This window comes from Pseudopipra pipra, chromosome 1 (assembly GCF_036250125.1).
Source record: "Pseudopipra pipra isolate bDixPip1 chromosome 1, bDixPip1.hap1, whole genome shotgun sequence".
Classification (NCBI taxonomy): domain Eukaryota; kingdom Metazoa; phylum Chordata; class Aves; order Passeriformes; family Pipridae; genus Pseudopipra; species Pseudopipra pipra.
Genome location: NC_087549.1, coordinates 123172019 through 123191635, shown reverse-complemented (window position 1 = coordinate 123191635; position 19617 = coordinate 123172019). Strand labels below are relative to the sequence as shown.

Here is a 19617-nt window from a genome sequence, read left to right as displayed (position 1 = left end):
GCAAGAAACTTCACAGGGCTGCCAGGGCTGCAACAAAATTCAGCTGCTGCGCTGCCTGCAGAACAACACCTGGGCTGGTGAAGCCCATTGAACCTGAACCTGAACCATTAGGTGCAGAGTTTGCTAATCTGCATGTATTATGCTGCTGCTCTTGAGCCATTGGTTATACCTCATTACTAGGTTGGGCAGCAAAATCTATTTTCTCTTTATCTCTAAACTCCACAAAGTTTATACAATCAAGTCTGTGTGGGGTCATGGCAACTTGCGAGCCAGACATTGACTGGCCATCACCACACCAGGGTTATGATTGCACCTCTAACCATGGTTGCATGGGACATGCATGTACCCACTAAATGTTTAAATAACGTTTTCCTTAACGATCAAGTCTGATCAGGAGCCAAGTCAAGGCATGTGTTTGAATTGGCTGTTCTCCACTTAGTTTACAGTTGTTGCCCAGCATATGGGGAGAGCCATGTGGTTCAGAAGCGATGGGTTCATCAAATGCAGTGAGCTGTTGCAGTAACACTTGCAAATCAGGCTGGGGCAAGAATTAATTTGGATTTCTGGAAATAAATGTTCTTAATTTAAAAACAAATTAAGTACAAAAATTGATCACAGTGCAAAACTAGTATAAAAATGCCTGTGAGGTAAATGGTGTGGCTCTAAACAGGTCTCTTAGAATTCCCAGGGAATGCTGAAAGCAAAGGGAGTGAGTCATAAGCACATGAGCTGAAAGAAGCTGAAGACAAAATCATGCATCTCTGCTTAATTCCATCACATGATGAGTCCCGGGGCCCTTCATTTAATCGGAGAGCAGAGCAGTGGAGAAACTTCATTCTCACTTTGCAGTGGAGACCAGAGGAGTTACCGTACGCAGGCATCGGCCACGCTGCTCCTCCGCTTGCGCTGAGCTGACCCAGGGTCTCCTCTACCATGAGCAGTGTTCGCCACCACCTCGGATTCCTGCTCCTGGCCGAAGCGGTGCTGTGTGCTGCTGCCACGCGTGAGTACTTCCTTCACCCCGTCATCTTTCCCTCCCTGCCTCTGTGGGCTCGACCACCAAAGCCAGTGCAGTAACAACTGCTGCTCCTTGCACATGTGGTGGCTGCTGGAGCTGTGCCTGGGCACCAGTAGGTGAGAGCTAGCTCCAGCTCAGGGTTGCCTGGCTCTGGGTAGAAATGGTGCCTGAGCTGGAGAATTATAGAGTGAGAACTGTTCAGTTATCTATTCCCTGTGCTCTACAGGTACACAGAGCTGACTGGAGCTAAGCCTTGGCTCTTGTCAACAAATTTCTAACAATATTTCCCGTGCTCAAGCACGGCTGAAAAGGTAGATGCAGGGTGGATTTCTCACAGTTTGCTCAGCTCAGCTGTAGCTGGGAGAGGCCAGGTCAGAGACAGTGCTCCCCACTGGGATACCCAGACCTGTGGATCCCCAACCCCAACCTCAGGTAGTCCAGTCAAGGAACTAGATTTGCAAGCCATCATAGGCAGGGACTGGGCTGATCTGCTTCTTTCTGGGCTCTCAATTTGATTCCAGTATTGGGATGACTCCCTGAGCTCAGGGCCAGGAATGTAGAAATGGGATTTTCTGCTCAAATTCCAGAATCTACAGTACGGAAATTGAAGACCTTAAAAGCTGAGCATCCATCTAGCCTTGTACTTGCCTCCAATGGGAAATAGCAGTGGGTGTAGAACTGGGCAAATCAGGCCACTTTGCCAGCTACTGATGATTTACAGGAGCAGAACTGCCTCAGTCAGATGCAGAGTCATTGTATTTAGCAGATTTTACTAGACTTTCTTCCATTTGTTCATTCACTTGCATTTTGATTGCAACCCGTGTAAATTTTTGGGACACACTACATCCTGCCTGCAAGAAATTTCACACCTTAACTGTGCCTTACATGAAGAAGTATCTTTCATGCGCTTAGAACCTGCTGATTTCATTTGATTCTCCTTAACTTTTTACTCTTAGCTTCTTCCTCTGTGCTGTTCATGATTCTGTTTTTATATTCTCCTCTGTCACCTCTTCTCCAGGCTTCAAGACATAGTCTATTTAGCTGTTCCTCAGTTGGAAAAAAATCTATCCCTTTGTAGCATCCTCACCACCTTTCTCTGTATTTTTTTCAGTTTTCTTGTACTCTGCTTGAGTCACAGAGCAGCATGCAGTACTCAAGACATGGAAGTATACAATGCTGTAATGCTCATATTTGTTCTTTATCTAGCCTTTTCCTAGTTTTTCAACTACCAATGAGCACTGCATTCAAAACTGTAAAGCTACAAGACCTCATCCCTGAGTTTAGAGCTACTTTAGAGCCCCTCATTCTCAAAGTAAGGTTACATTTAACTATGCTGACTTTCATACAGTCTGATTCTTGAGTCATTGAGTCTCACACAGTCCTCCCCTCTATTACTTTAATGCACTGCCTTCAGCAGATTAAAGAACTTTACTGTTTACCTGTTTTCCAGATTATAAATATTTTAAATTATTTTAACAATTTAGAAAACTGGGCACTTATTCATAACTTTTGTTTTACATATCCTAATCCATCATTTATCCATCTGAAATCCTTTATTCTTATCCCATAGTAACTTAATTGCTTTATGTGCCTTCAGCAAGGGACCTCATCAAATGCTCTCTGGCACTCAAGCAGACAGTAGCAGGCAGGTCAGCCTTGTTCCCATGCTCTCTGTTTCTCTTAGCAAAACTCAGAATATGTTTGTGAGAAATGCACTCCTTTTACGGCATATCATATTAATGCATTGTCTGCTAATTCTGTTTTTCACTGCTGTTTCTACCAGTTTCTCCAATTTGAGCCTCAAACATTTTGTAATCCTCTAAATCTTCCCTGGAAGTGTTTTTAAAAACTGTCATCACATTTGCCAATTTTTTTTTTCTCAGTCACTGAAGCACTGTTAAGCAAGATGTTACATGCTACGGTTAATAGCTCATTTATTTCACTCTTGAATAACTACCATACTTGGGCCACCCTATCTAGACAAATCTGTAATTTTGTTGATTTTTTCTGTAATTGGGTTTTTTGTGCCACACTTCATTTCGAGGGAGGTTCTCTGTCATTGCAAAGAAAAATTCCAGCACAGAAACCTCCTATGTCCTTTGTGAAAATGTAAACCAATGTATTTGACTATCCTTTTATCTTCCCTGAATGCTTCTTTTGTATCTACATCATCTTTTGGCCCTAGATTTCCCAGCAAGCTTTCCAACTTCCCTTATATTTGAAAAAAAAGAGAAAATTCATAGTTCTTATGTTTTTGCAAGTTGTTCCTCGAATTCTTTTTGGTCTTGCTTTATTATGTTTCTATACATAACTTTAGAAAGTTTACTTTACTGTCTGATGCCAAACATCAGCCTTTATACTTCTAATACACTTTTATCCTCTGTATCTGAGTCATCTTTTTACTGCTGCTGTCCTAACACTGGCTTTTGTTCTCTCTTTCATGGCTAATACACTATCACAGGAAATACTGAACTTCTCATCTTTGCTACATTTTTCACCAAAATGAAAACCAGAATGAGAAATAAGAAAGTCAATTGGAGTATAAGATCTTTTCTCCTATGACCACCTCACCAAAATGATTACAGTAATCAGTAATGGAGTGTAACATTATTCTGTCTATTTCAAACTGAATTGCTCTAATTTTGGTTATGACCAACATCTGTTCTAGAGTGGTTTTCATTGTTAAAGAAGAAATAGATTTAAGTTTCTTTTGCCTTCAAATTCAGCAACTGAAAATCTTCAGTTCCATGTGTTAGAGAAACCAGTGCTTCTGCACTGGCTTTCCTCTTTGTCTTGTTCTGAAGCTTGTAAAATGTTTTATATTCGATTGAACTAAACAAAGCACATCAGGGAGGCAAAAAATGCCTAAGGAGCTTGTGATTTAGAAGCAGTGACCACAGTTATTACCAAAGCTGGCCCAGAAAATGAATTCTGAATTCAAGGATTGTTACTGAAAATTCAAAATTAAAAGCATTTATAAAATTAAAAGTGATCCAGATCTTCATGATGAATTGAGCATTTGGGGAAAAAACAATGATTGAAAAGTTTTGATCTGAGAAAATCAAAACATTTTTACTCATTAAATAATTTTTAGATAAAATCAAAGAGACTGGGAAAAAGAAACTACGAAAAATGTGTAGCCATTTAATTCAAATAAGATGACACATTAATTTAATGACCTAAAATGCAATTGAACTTGATAAGCCTTTCTGAAGTGCTTTTATAGTTGCTAATCTGTTTTTTTCCTGAGCAAAGTTTCTGAAGGACAACATTACCAAACTCTTCTTCTGACCAAGACTGAAAACAACACATCATGTGATACAGGTCATTAAGTAAATACCAGTCATAATGTTATGCTTAGCTCACATCAAAATATATTAAATCTGCAGGAAAGACTTGATTCAAGTGATTTAAGTGAGACTGCAGGGAGTTCCTGTAGGGCAAAAGACTGTGGGAGGTTATGTTTCTAAGTGCAAAATCCGTTCTTTTCCTCAAACCTTTCAGTCCTCAAGAGTGGGGAAGAGAGCTACCATCATCAGCTCAGAGTTGAGATGGCACTGGCCGAGGGATGTCCTTCCTGCCCAGCAGAAATCTCACTGGGTAATAAAACATAATGAGAAAGCAGCTCCTGCCTCTTCTTTAGCACTGTTTTTTTTGTTCTCCCTTGCAGTAAAATTAGGAGTCACACACCTCTGAAGACTGTGCTTAAACTGGCTACACCTGCTCTGGGCCTTTTCCAAAGCTCGGAGAAATTCCAACACAGGCAGTTAGGTTACAGCACGCAGGGCCATTCTTGCCCTTCTTACAGGTCTCTGCATTTCCCTTGAAGTCATCGAGAACTTTATTGCACTGGATCTAAATCTCAGAAGCATTCTGCATCAGCTAGCTTTACAAGAAAGCCATGGAAAACAGAAATCCTAACTTCCTTGATGTTGTGACAGAATGGCACGCCCAGCAGTCACCTTTCCTGCTTAACATGACAGAGTTCTTTAAAGCCTCCAGGCTCTAGTGGAACTCTGCCCATGAACCTACATAGGCACATATATTTTTATGGCATCCTACAGTGGCTGACGTGTTCCTAGAGGTTACTCGGATATTTACTTTGCTTTTCACTATGTGTTCTTTGCAACAGAAAGAGGAATCCCAGAAGCATGGGAAAAGTTTGAGCCCATCATTTGTAGTAATATGAGAAGAAAGAGGTTATTGATGTTATTTAATATCTGAGCCATTTTTAAGTAATAGGCATGAAGCTAATATGTTATTGTTGTTATATTACAAACACATTGAATTTACTATTCAGCTCTAAATTTCCTTTTCTGGAAATACCAGTTTCTGTTATAATTGGTTCCACCCCTCCCACCCAAACCACTAGCCAACTCACCAGAGGAGCTTCACTGAGCCAAAATTAATTCCTGGCATAACTTACACTAGAGCACAACTCAAACACAGAGTGAATTTATGCCGTTAGCCTTTTACTCATACATTTGTTACCAAGCAGGTTGTCAGAAATCAAGCAACCTCTATACAGCCAGCCTGACTGTTGCAGGGTTGTGTCAATTAATATAAACAATTACTCTGATATGGTCAAAATGTTGCAAACCTTTTTATTCTTTCACTGGAAAGCTTATAATACTGCAAGTAGGAAAAAAATATCAGTCTGACAGTGGTGGAATTGTCTTTATGTTGATCATAGTTGATGTGTTTATAGCTAAGATGATAAAATTCCCTAACTTTCTACTGGTGAAAAGTTTTCTGTCAGTACAAGAATATAATTATAATCAGAAGGCCGTTCAGCACAAGAGCAATATCTTTATAGAGTGTTAGGGAAAATGGCATTACATTACATGTTTGGTTTTCTCTCTAGGGTTTCAAGATGTGCTGAGCTATGGAAGCGCTTCTGCCACATCCTACAAGAAGCTGCAAGGCTGGTCTAGCGATCAAAACATATGGAACGAAAAGCTTTATCCTTTCTGGGAACAAGGAGATCCCAGATGGAAGGACTGCTGGAAAGGTGATTGCACATATGCATTTCAAAGATACTTAAAAAAATGGCCAGGAAATCCACCTCATTGCATGGTGCAGGTGCTTCAGTACATTTTCATAGGGGCAATATCCACTGCTGCAGAGAACAGCAAATTAGAGACGATTGGCTTTGATACCATTCCCAGTAGGTTGTCTGAGGAAGCAGAACAGTGAGCTATTACATAAAATGCTTTCCCATGACTACTAGTCTCAGACATTAATACTTTTTAAGAAGGGCTCTAGGACAGTCCATTATTTGATACATGCCCTAGAGGACAGCTAACTTCAACTGCTACCTCAGTAGGGCACATGGGCTTCAGTTTGACAGCTTTGGCAAAGATCCTGTTTATTATCACCTGGCCTGAGCTGCACCTCTGGGGAGAAACAAAAGTTTTCTCCTTTGGAATATATTGACTCCCGTGTGTAGAAAACTATTCTTAGCTCTATGAAGGAAATTTACAGCAGAGCAGTAAGTGATGTGGGGGGATATGATAAGTCCCTCTGTTTTAAGTTGGGGTTTTCATAAAAGTGCAAGTGACTCAGAAGCATGAAACCCCTTAGAAGCAGAGTAATCAATTAAGCATTTCTCATGTAAATAGTGTACAGTTGGTGGTAGCTTCTGCTCTGATGCATCCTTTACTGCAGTGAAGACCCATTTTCTTTTCTACAGGCGGAAGGGTGACAGCCAAATTGGATACTGATAGTCCAGCACTGGTAGGATCCAACGTGACCTTTGTTGTCACTCTCCAGTTTCCTAAGTGCCAGAAGGAAGATAATGATGGCAACATAGTATACCAGAGAAACTGTACCCAGGGTAGGTAATGGCAATTTCCCTGCACTATACACACATCTGCCTGGTGCTGGTGTGAACATATCATGAAGCTTTGAAAGCATCACAGGTGCACCCTATGAACAACAGCCAAGTTGCTTTTAACTCATAACAATACTTGTGCCTACCTAGCCTGTGCCACACATTTCTTTCCCGAGAAGATCACTGTGGTATTTTTCATGTTCTGCCCCACTATATATAATGACCAGGTAATTTAAGATTGATCATCACTATAAAATTGCCTTCCCAAAACAGTTACATTAATTTGGCTTCCTAACAGAACCATTACTGCTTTTCAGCTCAGGCACAACATTGCTCAGTCACACTGTTTTCTTCCAAACTTACAAAGCTGTAAATTTATAAAACTGGGAATTTTTTTTTGCAGTTAGGAATTGTAGAATTCAATAACCATATCTGCATCCTGAAAAACCCTCAAGAAAGAGTAAATCTCATACTCCCACATTTTAAGAATTAAAAAAAAAAACCAAACAAAAAGATTCAAAAGTCAAGCAATATTTTCCTCAAAGAATGACCTTCTTTCATCTTATTTACTGTTACATGGAGCAAAAAAACCTGTCATAATTTCAGTGTTTGGAGCTGCTGGATCCAGAATTAAACACGCTGTTGTACCTTTCATGCTCTGAATCCATAAAAGTTCAACAAATTTCTAAATGATCAAAGTAATTTTCATTTCAAGGAATATCAGCAATTTTTTTATCAGCCTAAGTTCTAGTTTTTAACTGTCTATTGTTTTGTTAACAGTAGATATCCATTCTCTACTTAATATCTACTTTGCTGTTTGGGGGAGGAAACTCTCTATTATTCAGAAAAGAACTGAAATTCATGCTTAAGTTATTAAACAATGTCATAGAAAACTTTTCTGACAAAACAGTCACTTCCTTACAGTGCTTCCATGGCCAATGTTTCTACTTAAAATTTTAGATTCTGCTTGCCAAACACTCAGGTAGCCCCATTAACTTCAGTGAAACAGTAGCCCCCTGCATACTCAACAGCAAGATTTTGGGCAAGCAATTTAAATTGTGTCTGCCCCACGAGACAATCAAATTTTTTTAAACTTCTAGATAAAACAACACCAAGATGAAACAATTCAGTGTTTATATTAAAACCAAAAAAAAGCAGAGTCTCAGAAAAAAAATGCACGTCAGTCTAAAAATACTCCACCTTGTTGTTTAGGTGCGATAACTCCTATAACCGGGGGTGCCTGCCTCCTGTTACCTGACTTTCTGCACATTTCTCAGTTGACCAGAACTCATCTTATTTCTACCCTTAGATCCTCCAGCTGCTGAGGATCAGCAAGTCTATGTCTACAACTGGACTGAATGGATTCACAACTGTGTCTGGGAAAACTGCACAAGCAATTACAGTCATAATGTATTCCCAGATGGGAGACCTTTCCCTCACCACCCTGGCTGGAGGAGAAGGAACTTTGTCTACGTGTTTCACACATTTGGTTAGTACCACAACATGTGCCTTGGTTTGGGTGATGCTGCAAAGCTTATATTCACTTTGTACACTAACTCGTTCATCAAGTATGTTTCAATAGAAGTCCTTTCAAAAGGATTCCACCCTCTTGAGTGGAGATACTGAGTTCATTTGCCACTTTCCAGAGAGGCCATCAGATCTGTGGTCTGAAAAGCATGGATTACCAGAAGATTCTCTTTAAATCTACATTCACAGTACTACCACTGAAGAATATTAATTTCCTTTCAGTAGTACTCAAAATCCTTTTCTAGGAAAATGGAAGGTCTGAGCAAGTCAGTCAGATGATCTTTTGACTGTTCACTGACACTTCAGACTCTTAAATTTAAGAGAACATAGCGCTGTATATCATCAGTTTAACGGTGCAGCACTTCTTGCCTCTGGGGAGGTGAGAACTGCCGCTGACTGTGTGACACTGGTCTGGTCACAGATGCTGATTTTCAGTGTTTCCTGCTCCTGAGTATGTAATGGTTGGGCTATTCCTGCCATTGGCTACGTACTAAATCTTGGGTAAGTCCGTATTATTGTCAGTATTGTCAGAGCATGAGTAATAATAATGCCCCAAATTTTATGTAGAGGTGATAGTATTTATCTACCTGAATCAGGTCTGTTAAAAAGACAAATAAGCAAATATACACAAATGGTTCTAGGGTGTGAAAAAAAAAAGATATTATATCTTCTGGCTACACTGAAAGCAAACACAAGATCTCTTAAAAGGCCTGACACCATCCACTACATAATCTTAATGATTTACTGTAGCAATTGCTTTGGAAAGATGTAGATGCTTTGGCAAATTTTTCTTGGATTAGTGAATTTGGGTCCTCCTTCTGACAACTTTGAAAAAACACAGAAATAATGAGAGTAAACACATTGTAAAAGTATTTAGTCTTCCAAAAACACCTGCCAGATTACTGGAAGAGAATGCTAAACTATTTGTTTTGATTTAGACAATCCAAGATTCTCAGAGATATTGCCTCTCATAAAACAACTCGTGTCTAGGCTGAAGGGGAAAACATAAGGTTCATGTTCTCTTTCAGGTCAGTATTACCAAACAACAGGACGATCTTCAGCAAAGTTTTCGGTCAACACAGCAAATATCACTCTTGGCAAACATGTGATGGCAGTGTCCATTTACAGGAGAGGGCACTCAGGATACGTTCCAATCGCGAGAGCAAAAGCCATTTACTCTGTAACAGGTGAGTGTGCTGGAATAAACTGTAATAAACTACTGCGGGTATTTGCTGTTTAAATGTCAAAAGAATTCAGCACAAGCATCGTCTGACATGAAAAGAGGACATTGGCCCAAGAAAGACTTTTAATATGAAAATGGAGTCTCTGGTAAATTGCCTTGAGTAGAGCAAGTTACTCTTGTGTCTAGCTCAGTAGTGACACCTCTACTTTGTAATGAAAAATTACTTATTAAAGGAAATGCAGACTTCCACAGATGTCTCTGATTCCTCATTTGTTCCCATACTTTTCTGGGTAGCTGTTTCCTACTGACATTCAGTCATCAGATCATAAATTGAATTAAAGTAGAAGCCCGTGTTAAAGATACTAATGTCTCATATTCTGATTGTTGCTGTTCAGGGACTTTGGAGCCATTTGTTGTTTGCAGCCAGGCATCTTTGCTTTGTTTATTTACTCCTTTTTTTTTTCCCCTCCAGACAAAATTCCAATATTTGTGAGTATGTTCCAAAAACATGACCGCAACATCTCAGACTCCATTTTTATCAAAGACTCACCAATTACATTTGATGTGAATATCCATGATCCCAGCTACTATCTTAACAACTCTGCCATCTCCTACAAGTGGAACTTCGGAGATGGAAGTGGCTTATTTGTAGCCAGCAGTTCTACTACATCTCACACTTACACTCTGCAAGGAAACTTCACTCTGAATTTAACTGTCCAAGCCATTATTCCTGTGCCCTGCAGGCCAGTAACACCCACGGCACCACCCCCCACCCCAGCAGGTAAGAATTTGTCAAACAACAGTGGCATCTGGAGCTATGCTAAAACTCTAACTTCTGATATTTTAAGTTCATATCTTTAGAAGATTTACTGTCATCATGAAAGAGCTGCAAGGCTCTGCAAACCCTCCATAACTTGGTTTAGAGACAGAATCAATAGCATAAACTCTTCTATGACTCTACGGTAGGGATCAGTTACACATTTAACACATTACGCGTCCAGTTCTACCACCACAGTGACAGCATACAGGTGTCTCCAGGTGGACATACAGTACACACAAATTTGATTGTATAACCCCTCCCACACCAGGTCAGGAGATTTTAGCCTTGCATAGTCAGGGTCATCTTCTGAAGGAAGATGTAAATTTAAAGTGAGAAAGAGATATTTCAGAACACCTTTGCAAGTTCCTTTCTGGATTGCATTAAATTCTACCCAAATTTAAATGAGATTGGATCGAACTAGAACAACTTAGTCATATTCAAAAATACGGGATTTCCACATGGCTTTAACCCAAAACAACTTTTCCACTTCAAATTTATTGACTATCATATTTCAGAACAACTTTCATCATGTTCAGCATTTGGTTTATGATCTCAGAGGGTTTTAAGGTTTGCAGAAGGCCTGCAGTTTCAGCTATAATACTACTACTCAGAGATTGTAAATGTGGCTATATTTTTCAAATTTCATATTTTTAATATGTGTTTTTGATTCTCACTCAACCAAAATGTTGAGTGAGAATCAAAAATGAAAGGAAAGATATAATTTTCGCCACTTCCCCTCTTCATTTTTCCACTAGCTGTAATGTAGAGCAGTTGGAAAATACCAGCTTTTAAAGAAAGCACTTTAAACCTTTTATTGGCCTTTGGATTTCTTATATAGTTGGTTTGGGGATTTCAAAGAAGTGTTTAATTATGTTACACCTTGTAGTCTCCCTTTTATTTCACAGAGATGGGTGACTAGCAAGGTGGCTTTTAGAGTGAGGCTACCCAGGCCACTCCAGGGTTCTACAGCTGGGCACATGTGTTTTCTTTAGGGATTATTGCCATGATCCCATACAGACACAAACATGACTGCTCAGCTGCAAACCAAAGTCACTAATGACCTATGGGATGAAGGCAGTTGGAACATATGGCCATGTTCAGAATACCCCTAAGTAGAGCTTGTTCTAAAGTTGTCTGTCTAATCCTTTTTCCTCAAACAGTAACAACCGGAGCATCTTCTAATTCAGACTCTTCTGCCATTGTTGAGTCAATGGAGGATAATCCTGATGGAGGTTGCCATATTTACAGAAATGGATACTATAGAAGTGGTATCTCTGTTGTAGGTAAGGACATGGTCAACACCTGAACAAAGGAATGGCGCTAACAATGTACAAAAAAGTATGGTAGCAATAGTATTTATTTAGACGACATTTTGTAAATACATGAGACCCACAGTAAGATCCTTCTTACAGACATAGTTGAGAGTTTTAAAGATTAATGTAGAGACATCTAACTGGCTGACTTTAGTTTCTTCATGCACTCTGCCAGGACCTAGTGGTAGAGGTTATGGTCGCTTGGTTTCAGACACAGGAGGCTGGGCTTTGTTCTGGATGCCTGCTGATGGCTGACCCCATGCTACATGTGGTGTTTCCAGGCACTTGGGCTGGAAAATGGCTGGTAGGGATGTGCACAGTATCACTTCTCTCTATATCATCAGCTTCTGAACCTGCCACCCCAGGAGCATATTGGCTGGAGAGGGGGTTTAAATAATGTTGAACTGACCTTTGAATGCAGAGAAGTCACATACAGTGGAAAGTGATTTAGTAAAGTAAGTAAGTAAATAATAAAAATGGGGAAAAGAAGCAGAGCAGAAAGGAGCAGCCTCACAGGGAAAGCACTGGAAAAGTTTCTCAACTTCCAAACCACTCAAGAGGAGTGCTAAGAAGAAGAGGTTACGGAAAACAAGACCTGAACTGAGCATCAGCCAAACACTTGAGGTTCAGTACACACAGACTTCAGAGCTTGTCATGTGTCCTACCGTTGACATGTGTTTCCTCTTCCAGAGGGAATCCTTGAGGTAAATATTATTCAGATGACGAGCATCCAGATGACAGAAAGTCAAGCTGAAAACTCACTGGTTGACTTTGTTGTTACCTGCCAAGGGAGGTAAGTGTGTGAATGAAGTGGTCAGTGATCTCTCTTTAAAAATAACTAGGTGCTGGAATGCTGTCTGCACTTAGATGCAGCTGCATGAACAAAATTTGGAAACTGCAGTGTTTCTATTTCTTGACTGGAACTAAAGATAATGCAAGCCTCATTTGTAAACTATGGCAACAGAGGTTACTGCCAGGCACTTAGGATTCAGAGCAAATGTCAAGTCTCAGTAAAAATAACAGAACTGGAATTGCGGGAAGAAACAATTCTGTATTTTCCTAGCAAGAAAAGATTTTAGCACCTATGTAAAATGGGAATCAGTTTACTGAAATTGTAAAGAAATCTTTCCTTTTTGGACGTGATTTTTTGACACTTAGAGTAAGTAGGCATCTCCAAGCAAGTTCTTGAATAGGAAAACATTGCACTAATAGTCCTAGCTCCTATTAGATTATAGTTGAGAGGACTAAGTACAAGAATCACCTTGGTAATACAACTGGAAAACGATTATATTCTCTTAAGCTAGTGTTTTCTTTTTTGACACATGATACTACTTACAAGAATCTGCATTCCTTTCTTAATTATGTGTATTAAAGGTAATGGACTTTATAAGTTGATTTGATACAGGTAATTTTGTGATCACCATAAAATGTTAAATGATAAGCAGAACAAGCAGATAACTATATAGATTGTATATATGCATTCTATATAAAATCCACATGTACATATATAAATGTATAGGTATGTAAAAAGTATATATAGTATTAATAAAACACTCTTAAATCACTATACTGCCACTGATGTCAACAGGCACCAGCATAAAACTGGTGTACCAGTGCAATGCGTCTGTGAACCAGGCTAACAGGACTCCACAGATGCAATGTGTTCTCTCCTCCCATCCCAGTCTGCCCACAGATGTCTGCACAGTGGTTTCTGACCCCACTTGCCAGGTGTCCAAGAGTGTGGTATGTGACCCCGTCACCATCAGCGATGAATGTTTACTCACTATCAGGAGATCTTTTGAGGAACCCGGAACATACTGTATAAACATCACCTTGGGTGATGACTCAAGTCAAGCCCTTGCCAGTGCACTGATTTCTGTAAATGGAGGTGAGTCCACACAGAGCAGATGTGGGTTGTCTGTGAATAGCTTCTCCCTGTGGTCATTTCACTGCAGGGGAAAGAGCACAGGAATATATATGGGGGGGGGTTTATGCCTGGCGGTCTCAGCTGAGACTGCGCCAGCTTGTGTGAGAGTCGATGCAAAGATAAAGAGACAATTATTTCCCTATGGGAATTTTAGGTGTTAGACCTCGGTTGATTTATGTTTACGATCCAGTGAGTAAGGTAATTATGCAAACTTTTCAGTACTACAGAGTATGAACAGTTCTTAAGCCATAATGTATTTTTCTGCAGAAAACTCTGTTGGGCAGAAAAGCAGGTGGGGGACATACCCACACATGGAGAAATAGCAGAAACAGAGAGGAATTCAGCTCACTTGATACAGAATCAAAGTCTGCAGCGGAGTTGGCTGCCCTAGGCCTTCTTTGTATCCCATTAACCTTGACCAGGTTTCTATTTCTACATGAGGATAAGATGAAGCAGGTCTGCAATGATCTGTGTGACATCCATTGACTACAGAGTCTGCCCAGGGTAACTATTTCAGAACAGGAGGTTTATCTTTGTTTGGAGGAGTATCACTGTACCTTGCTCATAGCTATCCAAGCAGTCTTTGACAGAACCAGGTGCTAAACTCAGCCTCAGTCAGAAGTCTAAATGATCATGCTGTCTCTCTGCTCCCACTCCATTGCCCTCCTGACTTCCCATTACAATGTCCTAGTGACTCTTCTGAACTCTTTAATTACTATCAGCCAAGAAACTGACCCTTTGTGGTATTGTTTCACAGTATTTTTGGCTGACTTTACTGAATCTAGGTATAAATTTAACTGTACTCCAACCAGTTCATTATGACTAAGGCCCGATGCCAGAGCTGTAAGTGCATTCTGGCTCCTAAAGATGAAAATAAGCATGCAGAAGGATTTTCCAAAACTGTATTCACAAAGGCCTTCAGCCCAACAAGGCTGGTCTGCCTAGGTCTCCTCCAGAGGGCAAAGCTGAGTGGTCCTTTTGGGGCTTCCACTATAATCAAAGCAGATTAGCTTCATCTCCTGGGGTGAAAAAGCACCACCTCCTGCCAGTCACTGACCCCCAATGCTTAATGTATTAGAGCTACTTCAGTCCATACAGCAATGAAGTAAAAATGGGATTTTCTTTAGAAAGTCTATCTCACTGTAAAACAGGCTAACTTTTAATCATTCTGTTTTCTGAACTCTAGGATCATCATACAGAACAACAGAAGGCGTCTTTATCTTCCTTGGCTTGTTGGCAGTTTTTGCCACCATTGGGGCATTTGTCCTTTACAAGTAAGTCACTAGTTTCTGTGATTAAAAACAGTTCAAGGAACTGTCAAAATATAAAGTTTAAATCAACAAACCAAGTAACTTAAAGTAGCTGTAGCTACATTTTTGTTTCTTTATCATTGCAGTTCACAAACATTTTGGCAAATATTCAAGAAAATGAGATTATTGGCTTAGGCTACAAAACCATTGGAAAATATGCAGATGTTAAGGGTTTTCATAGAAAATTATGTTCTGTGCCCATAAGCTACTAATACTAGCAGGCCTGGGAACTGCATGTAAGCAGAAAGCAAACTCAAAGTGCGTGATGTGATTTATATATGCAGAGAAACTGAACAAACAGAAATTTAATTTAGCTCTAAAACTCTTACAAGAAGTGTTTGCAAGTGACTGACAGATTGAGAATTAATCACCAAAATTCTTCATTAAATAATTGACAAATAAACTCTTTGGGAAAAAGGTGGTGGGGATGCAAGACAGTAGTTCACAGAAGCACATGTTACTACAATATTAGCTGTTTCTCCTGAGACTTTAAGACTGCACCAAGACTCCTGAGCCAAGTGTGTGCTCACCCTTCACAGTCAGTGGTGAGAAACACACACCTCCACAGAGCAACAGCTCTCCACCAAGCAAGGGAACCTTCTCTTTAACCAGGCCCTAATCACCACTACTGACCAGCCATTAGATGGGATTGGACAGGGAAGGAGGAGAGAGAATGTATGATGAATAAATGATTAATGCTCTTATGCACTGGTCACATGCTAAATGTGGACTTTCATTTAAAATGTCTTTCAGCAACTAACTGTGCACATTCCTTGCAGGAGATACAAGCAATACAAGCCTATTGAGAGAAGCGCAGGACAAACAGAGAAGCAGGAGGGACTCACTGCTTACTTCAGCAGTTTCAAAGCTGTTTTCTTCCCTAATAGCACTGAGAGAAATCCTCTGCTGAAGAGTAAACCAGGCATTGTTTAAACCTTTAGTCTAACACCGACTGTTAGATTAAGAACAGAACTCATATTAAACCATACTTTAATGGGGCTTTCTTGTTATTAAAAAACAGGGAGTAAGGTGAAAGCACATATAGAGGGAATGATAACTTTTGGGGCTTGGTGAAATTAGAAACATTAAAGTAGTCCTTTGTAGAAAACAAGGAAGTAGTTTTAAGCACTTGCTGTTCTTGCTTGTGATCCAGGATAAACTCTTCTGAATAACTAACTGCCCCCCACTACAACACACTTATCTGGGTTTTCTTACTTCTAGGTTAACAACCTGCAAAATTAATCATATCTATAATTTGGAAGGGGGAAAAAAAGGTAAATTTAAAAAAGACAAAAAAAAACCCAAAACCAAAACAACAACCAAGCAACTTGTAAACAGTTTTTATTGCTGCTTACTGCCTTAGCAGGATTCATGTCTTTGCTTGAAAGAGAGACATGGGGGGCAGGCACGTGTTATGTCTGTGGAATGAAACGTGCCATGGCCTATTCCCAGGCATTGACACCGAACTGCTGCTGCTGTTACGCTGTTCGGGAGGTCCTAGCACAGGCTTGCCCCGGGCAGCCTAGCTCCCCACCAAGCAAACCCTAGATTCTGGGAACCACCAGAAGGGACAGTTCCCCACTGGGAGTTTGGCAGCTGCCACCCTGTTTTGCAGGGTTCAATATCATGGGCGCAGCTCATTAAATTCCAGTTGGCCTCAGGGCCAGAAAACAGGGTTGGACACATTTAGTTTCCCACTGGACATGGCTACCAGTGCATGAGTCTCACTATAAACTAAACCACAGACACCCGAGCAACAAGATGAGGCCTATGAGCTTGGCTCTCCAAACTTTTACTCTGAGTCCCATGTAAAATCCTGAGATGCAATTGCTGATGCTGCCTTTGTCTCCTTTGTTTCCATTGGTCTTGAGAGACCGGATTGGCACCACCACTCCCCAGAGGGCAGATGTGTGGATATATGCTCTACGTACAGGGATCAGCAGAAGGAGGGGTCTAGCAGGAAGGGGTAGCACTCAACTCCCTTTTCCCCTTCTCTTCTAATTTCTCTCTCTCCTGCTGTAAAGATACAGCAATTTCTGCTTGCTCCTACATCCTTCTTTGACCACTTAATCAAATAAATGAAAACCCCAATATAAATAAAGCACTATGTTCCAGTTTCTGCTTTTGCATGATGCAGCTTAGAAAATATAAACTTAAGCAAAACCAATGTGCCTTGTTCACTCTAGCTGCAATTCTGTGTTAAAAAAACTAACTCCGAGGCTTTTCCCAAGCGATCTGGCTTTGTAGCCACACATGGTCACCACTCAGCATTGTGGCATTTCACAGTGGGAGATCAGCAGCAAACTGCTGAAGGCTTGGCCACTGGATGATGACAAAAGGACAGTATCTTATCTGTAGCAGGGAAAAGGTTGCTAAAGAGCTTTACTGAGATGAGCAAGCAGATCAAAAATGCTTTATAGTTCATGTTCCATAAAAGCCCTGCTGTTAATAGTAAAGGTTATAACCAAAATAGAGGCTGGCAATGACCTTACACAGTCCATTTCTAAACACTAATTTCTTTGAAGATCTATATTTCAAGATAGTTACCTTGTTTACTGTGTCTTGAAACATCTCTGATATATGCTGTTTTCAGGCAATATATAAGCATAAAAACACTTTCCTACTGTTTTAGCAGATCCATCAAATCCTCATCAGCCTATTTCTTCTTTTTTTCCCAGGTTTTCCCATTATTTTAATTCTTTTGCGGCCATTTCAGTTATATTATTAAAAGCAGTGTATTTGCTATTGTTCCATCTTCCTTATAGTTAACATCCTATTGTCTAACCAGAACTGGGCATCTAAGAATATTTTCTGACTTAAACAGAAAACACATTTTCTGCAAAAATTACTGCCTGAATGTTATGTCTTCTGTTATCAGTCAGTCAGGACTGTAATTTGTATTTTTTGCTCTAGCTTGAGGCAGGACAGGGGTTTATTGGAAAGCTTCAGATGACCTGAAATGAAGCATGAAAACATTACATCTGTCACGTCTTAGGATCAGTGAAGGCTACCACTGACCTAGGCTGTATGCAGAAAGCATCTTGTTTCTGCAAAACATTGCATGTTAGGAGCTCAGAGACATCTTAAGCTTTTGCATAGAAAACAGCTTTCGGGCATATGTTAAGAACTTTTTTATTCTTTAACTTAAGTATACAGAATATACTGCATTATCTCCCTTTAAGTATCATGTCAGACTATTACATTTTTATAGTGTGATTTTGCATTTTCAGCTGTAACTTCTATTTCATACATCTTTACTTTTATACAATGGAATTTAACTGCTGCACTGACAAATAAACCATCTAATGATTTTAAAGAGTAGACTTTCTTTGTCTCAGAAAGAAATACTCTGAGATAAGCAACTTGATGAGTTGCCCAATTATTGATCAAAACAGTATCTACCTCCAGAAAACACAACTGGATTTGCTTTACCCTTCGTTCACACCTGGTACTACCATTGGTTATCTAGCTGATTTTGCAGTCTCCCTTCAAGTGTACTCAGAGCAATGGCACCTCAAATCTGAGAAGCAAGACTTTCTCAACAACCAGATGACAGCTACAGAACCCAATTTCAGAACAGATCAGGATACAAATGAATTTCGTGTCCTTCAAAAGGCAAGAACAGCTGACAAACAACATATTTGTGAATGTCAGCAAATGTTACAAGACAGCTTTCAGGCATCCCCTTTGGAGAAATAACATCAAGAATGACATCAAACATAAATGTACATAATTTTTATAGAAAGAACATCTTTTCAAACATGTCATCAAGAAAAACTGAAATATCAGTTCGGTAACAAGTTTGTTAAAAATTACTTTAAAAACTGAACTATTATTTCAAACCATTTGTTTTGTTTCTCCCCCCTTTTCTTCTGGAACATTTTTATAGCACAAAGACACTCATCAGATGTGGCATTTTTTTCTTACCAAAAGTATTTTGAAGCTGAAACCAAGGCTAAGAACCACCAGTCCCTGAAGGAATAGTAGAAAAATCAAACAAAAGTATGCAAGAGACATCTAGCCACTGTGGCTCATTAGTACAACTGATCACCTCCAGCCTCATACAGCATAGTCAAATTTTCTTTAAAGATAAAGCTTTTATCACTACAAGTCTGTATATTCTCACAGAATCACAGACTTGTTAGAGTTGGAAAGGACCTCTGGAGATTATCTAGTCCAATCCCACTGCCAAGGCAGGGTCACTTACAGCAGGTTGCACAGGAATGTGTCCAGAGGGTTTTGAATGTCTCCAGAGAGGGAGACTCCACAACCTCCCTGGGCAGCTGTTCCAGTGCTCTGCCATGCTCAACATAATGACATTCTTCCTAATGTTGAGGTGAAACTTTATGTGTTGTAGTTTATGGCTACTGCTCCTCATCCTGTCGCTGGGCACCACTGAAAAGAGTCTGGCACCAACCATGATTATGTCCTCTAAACCATAATACCATTGTTTTACCATTATACTCAGTGAGAGAGGGAAAAACATTCTGAATGGCAATTCTTTCATTTTACCATACCTGTAAATGTCAGCATCTCCAAGGGGAAGGAGGTGCACGGAAACAAGTTTCACCCACATTAAATACAAATGCTCAGACATGCCTACCTAGGTCATGGTTTTTTAGCCCTTGACAACATTCTCCATAGCAAACCAAACACAGTGAGACTACTACCCTGTGCCCATTAACA

The 19617-nt window shown here is 39.9% G+C and overlaps 1 protein-coding gene across 2 annotated transcripts; it reads left to right on the top strand.

Annotated features, from left to right (window-relative positions):
* The first annotated feature begins 779 nt into the window (after positions 1-779).
* Positions 780-18247, top strand: GPNMB (glycoprotein nmb). Of its 2 annotated transcripts, XM_064675027.1 has the most exons (11): positions 781-1003; positions 5883-6029; positions 6711-6854; positions 8161-8340; positions 9407-9565; positions 10034-10342; positions 11542-11664; positions 12385-12487; positions 13377-13582; positions 14808-14895; positions 15711-18247. In XM_064675027.1, exons 1-11 carry the CDS (start codon positions 934-936, stop codon positions 15862-15864), a joined length of 1683 nt encoding a protein of 560 aa, XP_064531097.1. In that variant the 5' UTR covers positions 781-933; the 3' UTR covers positions 15865-18247. The 2 variants fall into 2 exon arrangements, with proteins under 2 accessions (XP_064531108.1, XP_064531097.1); XM_064675038.1 differs by lacking the exon at positions 13377-13582 and having other exon boundaries at positions 780-1003; positions 15711-15865.
* The last annotated feature ends 1370 nt before the right edge of the window (positions 18248-19617 follow it).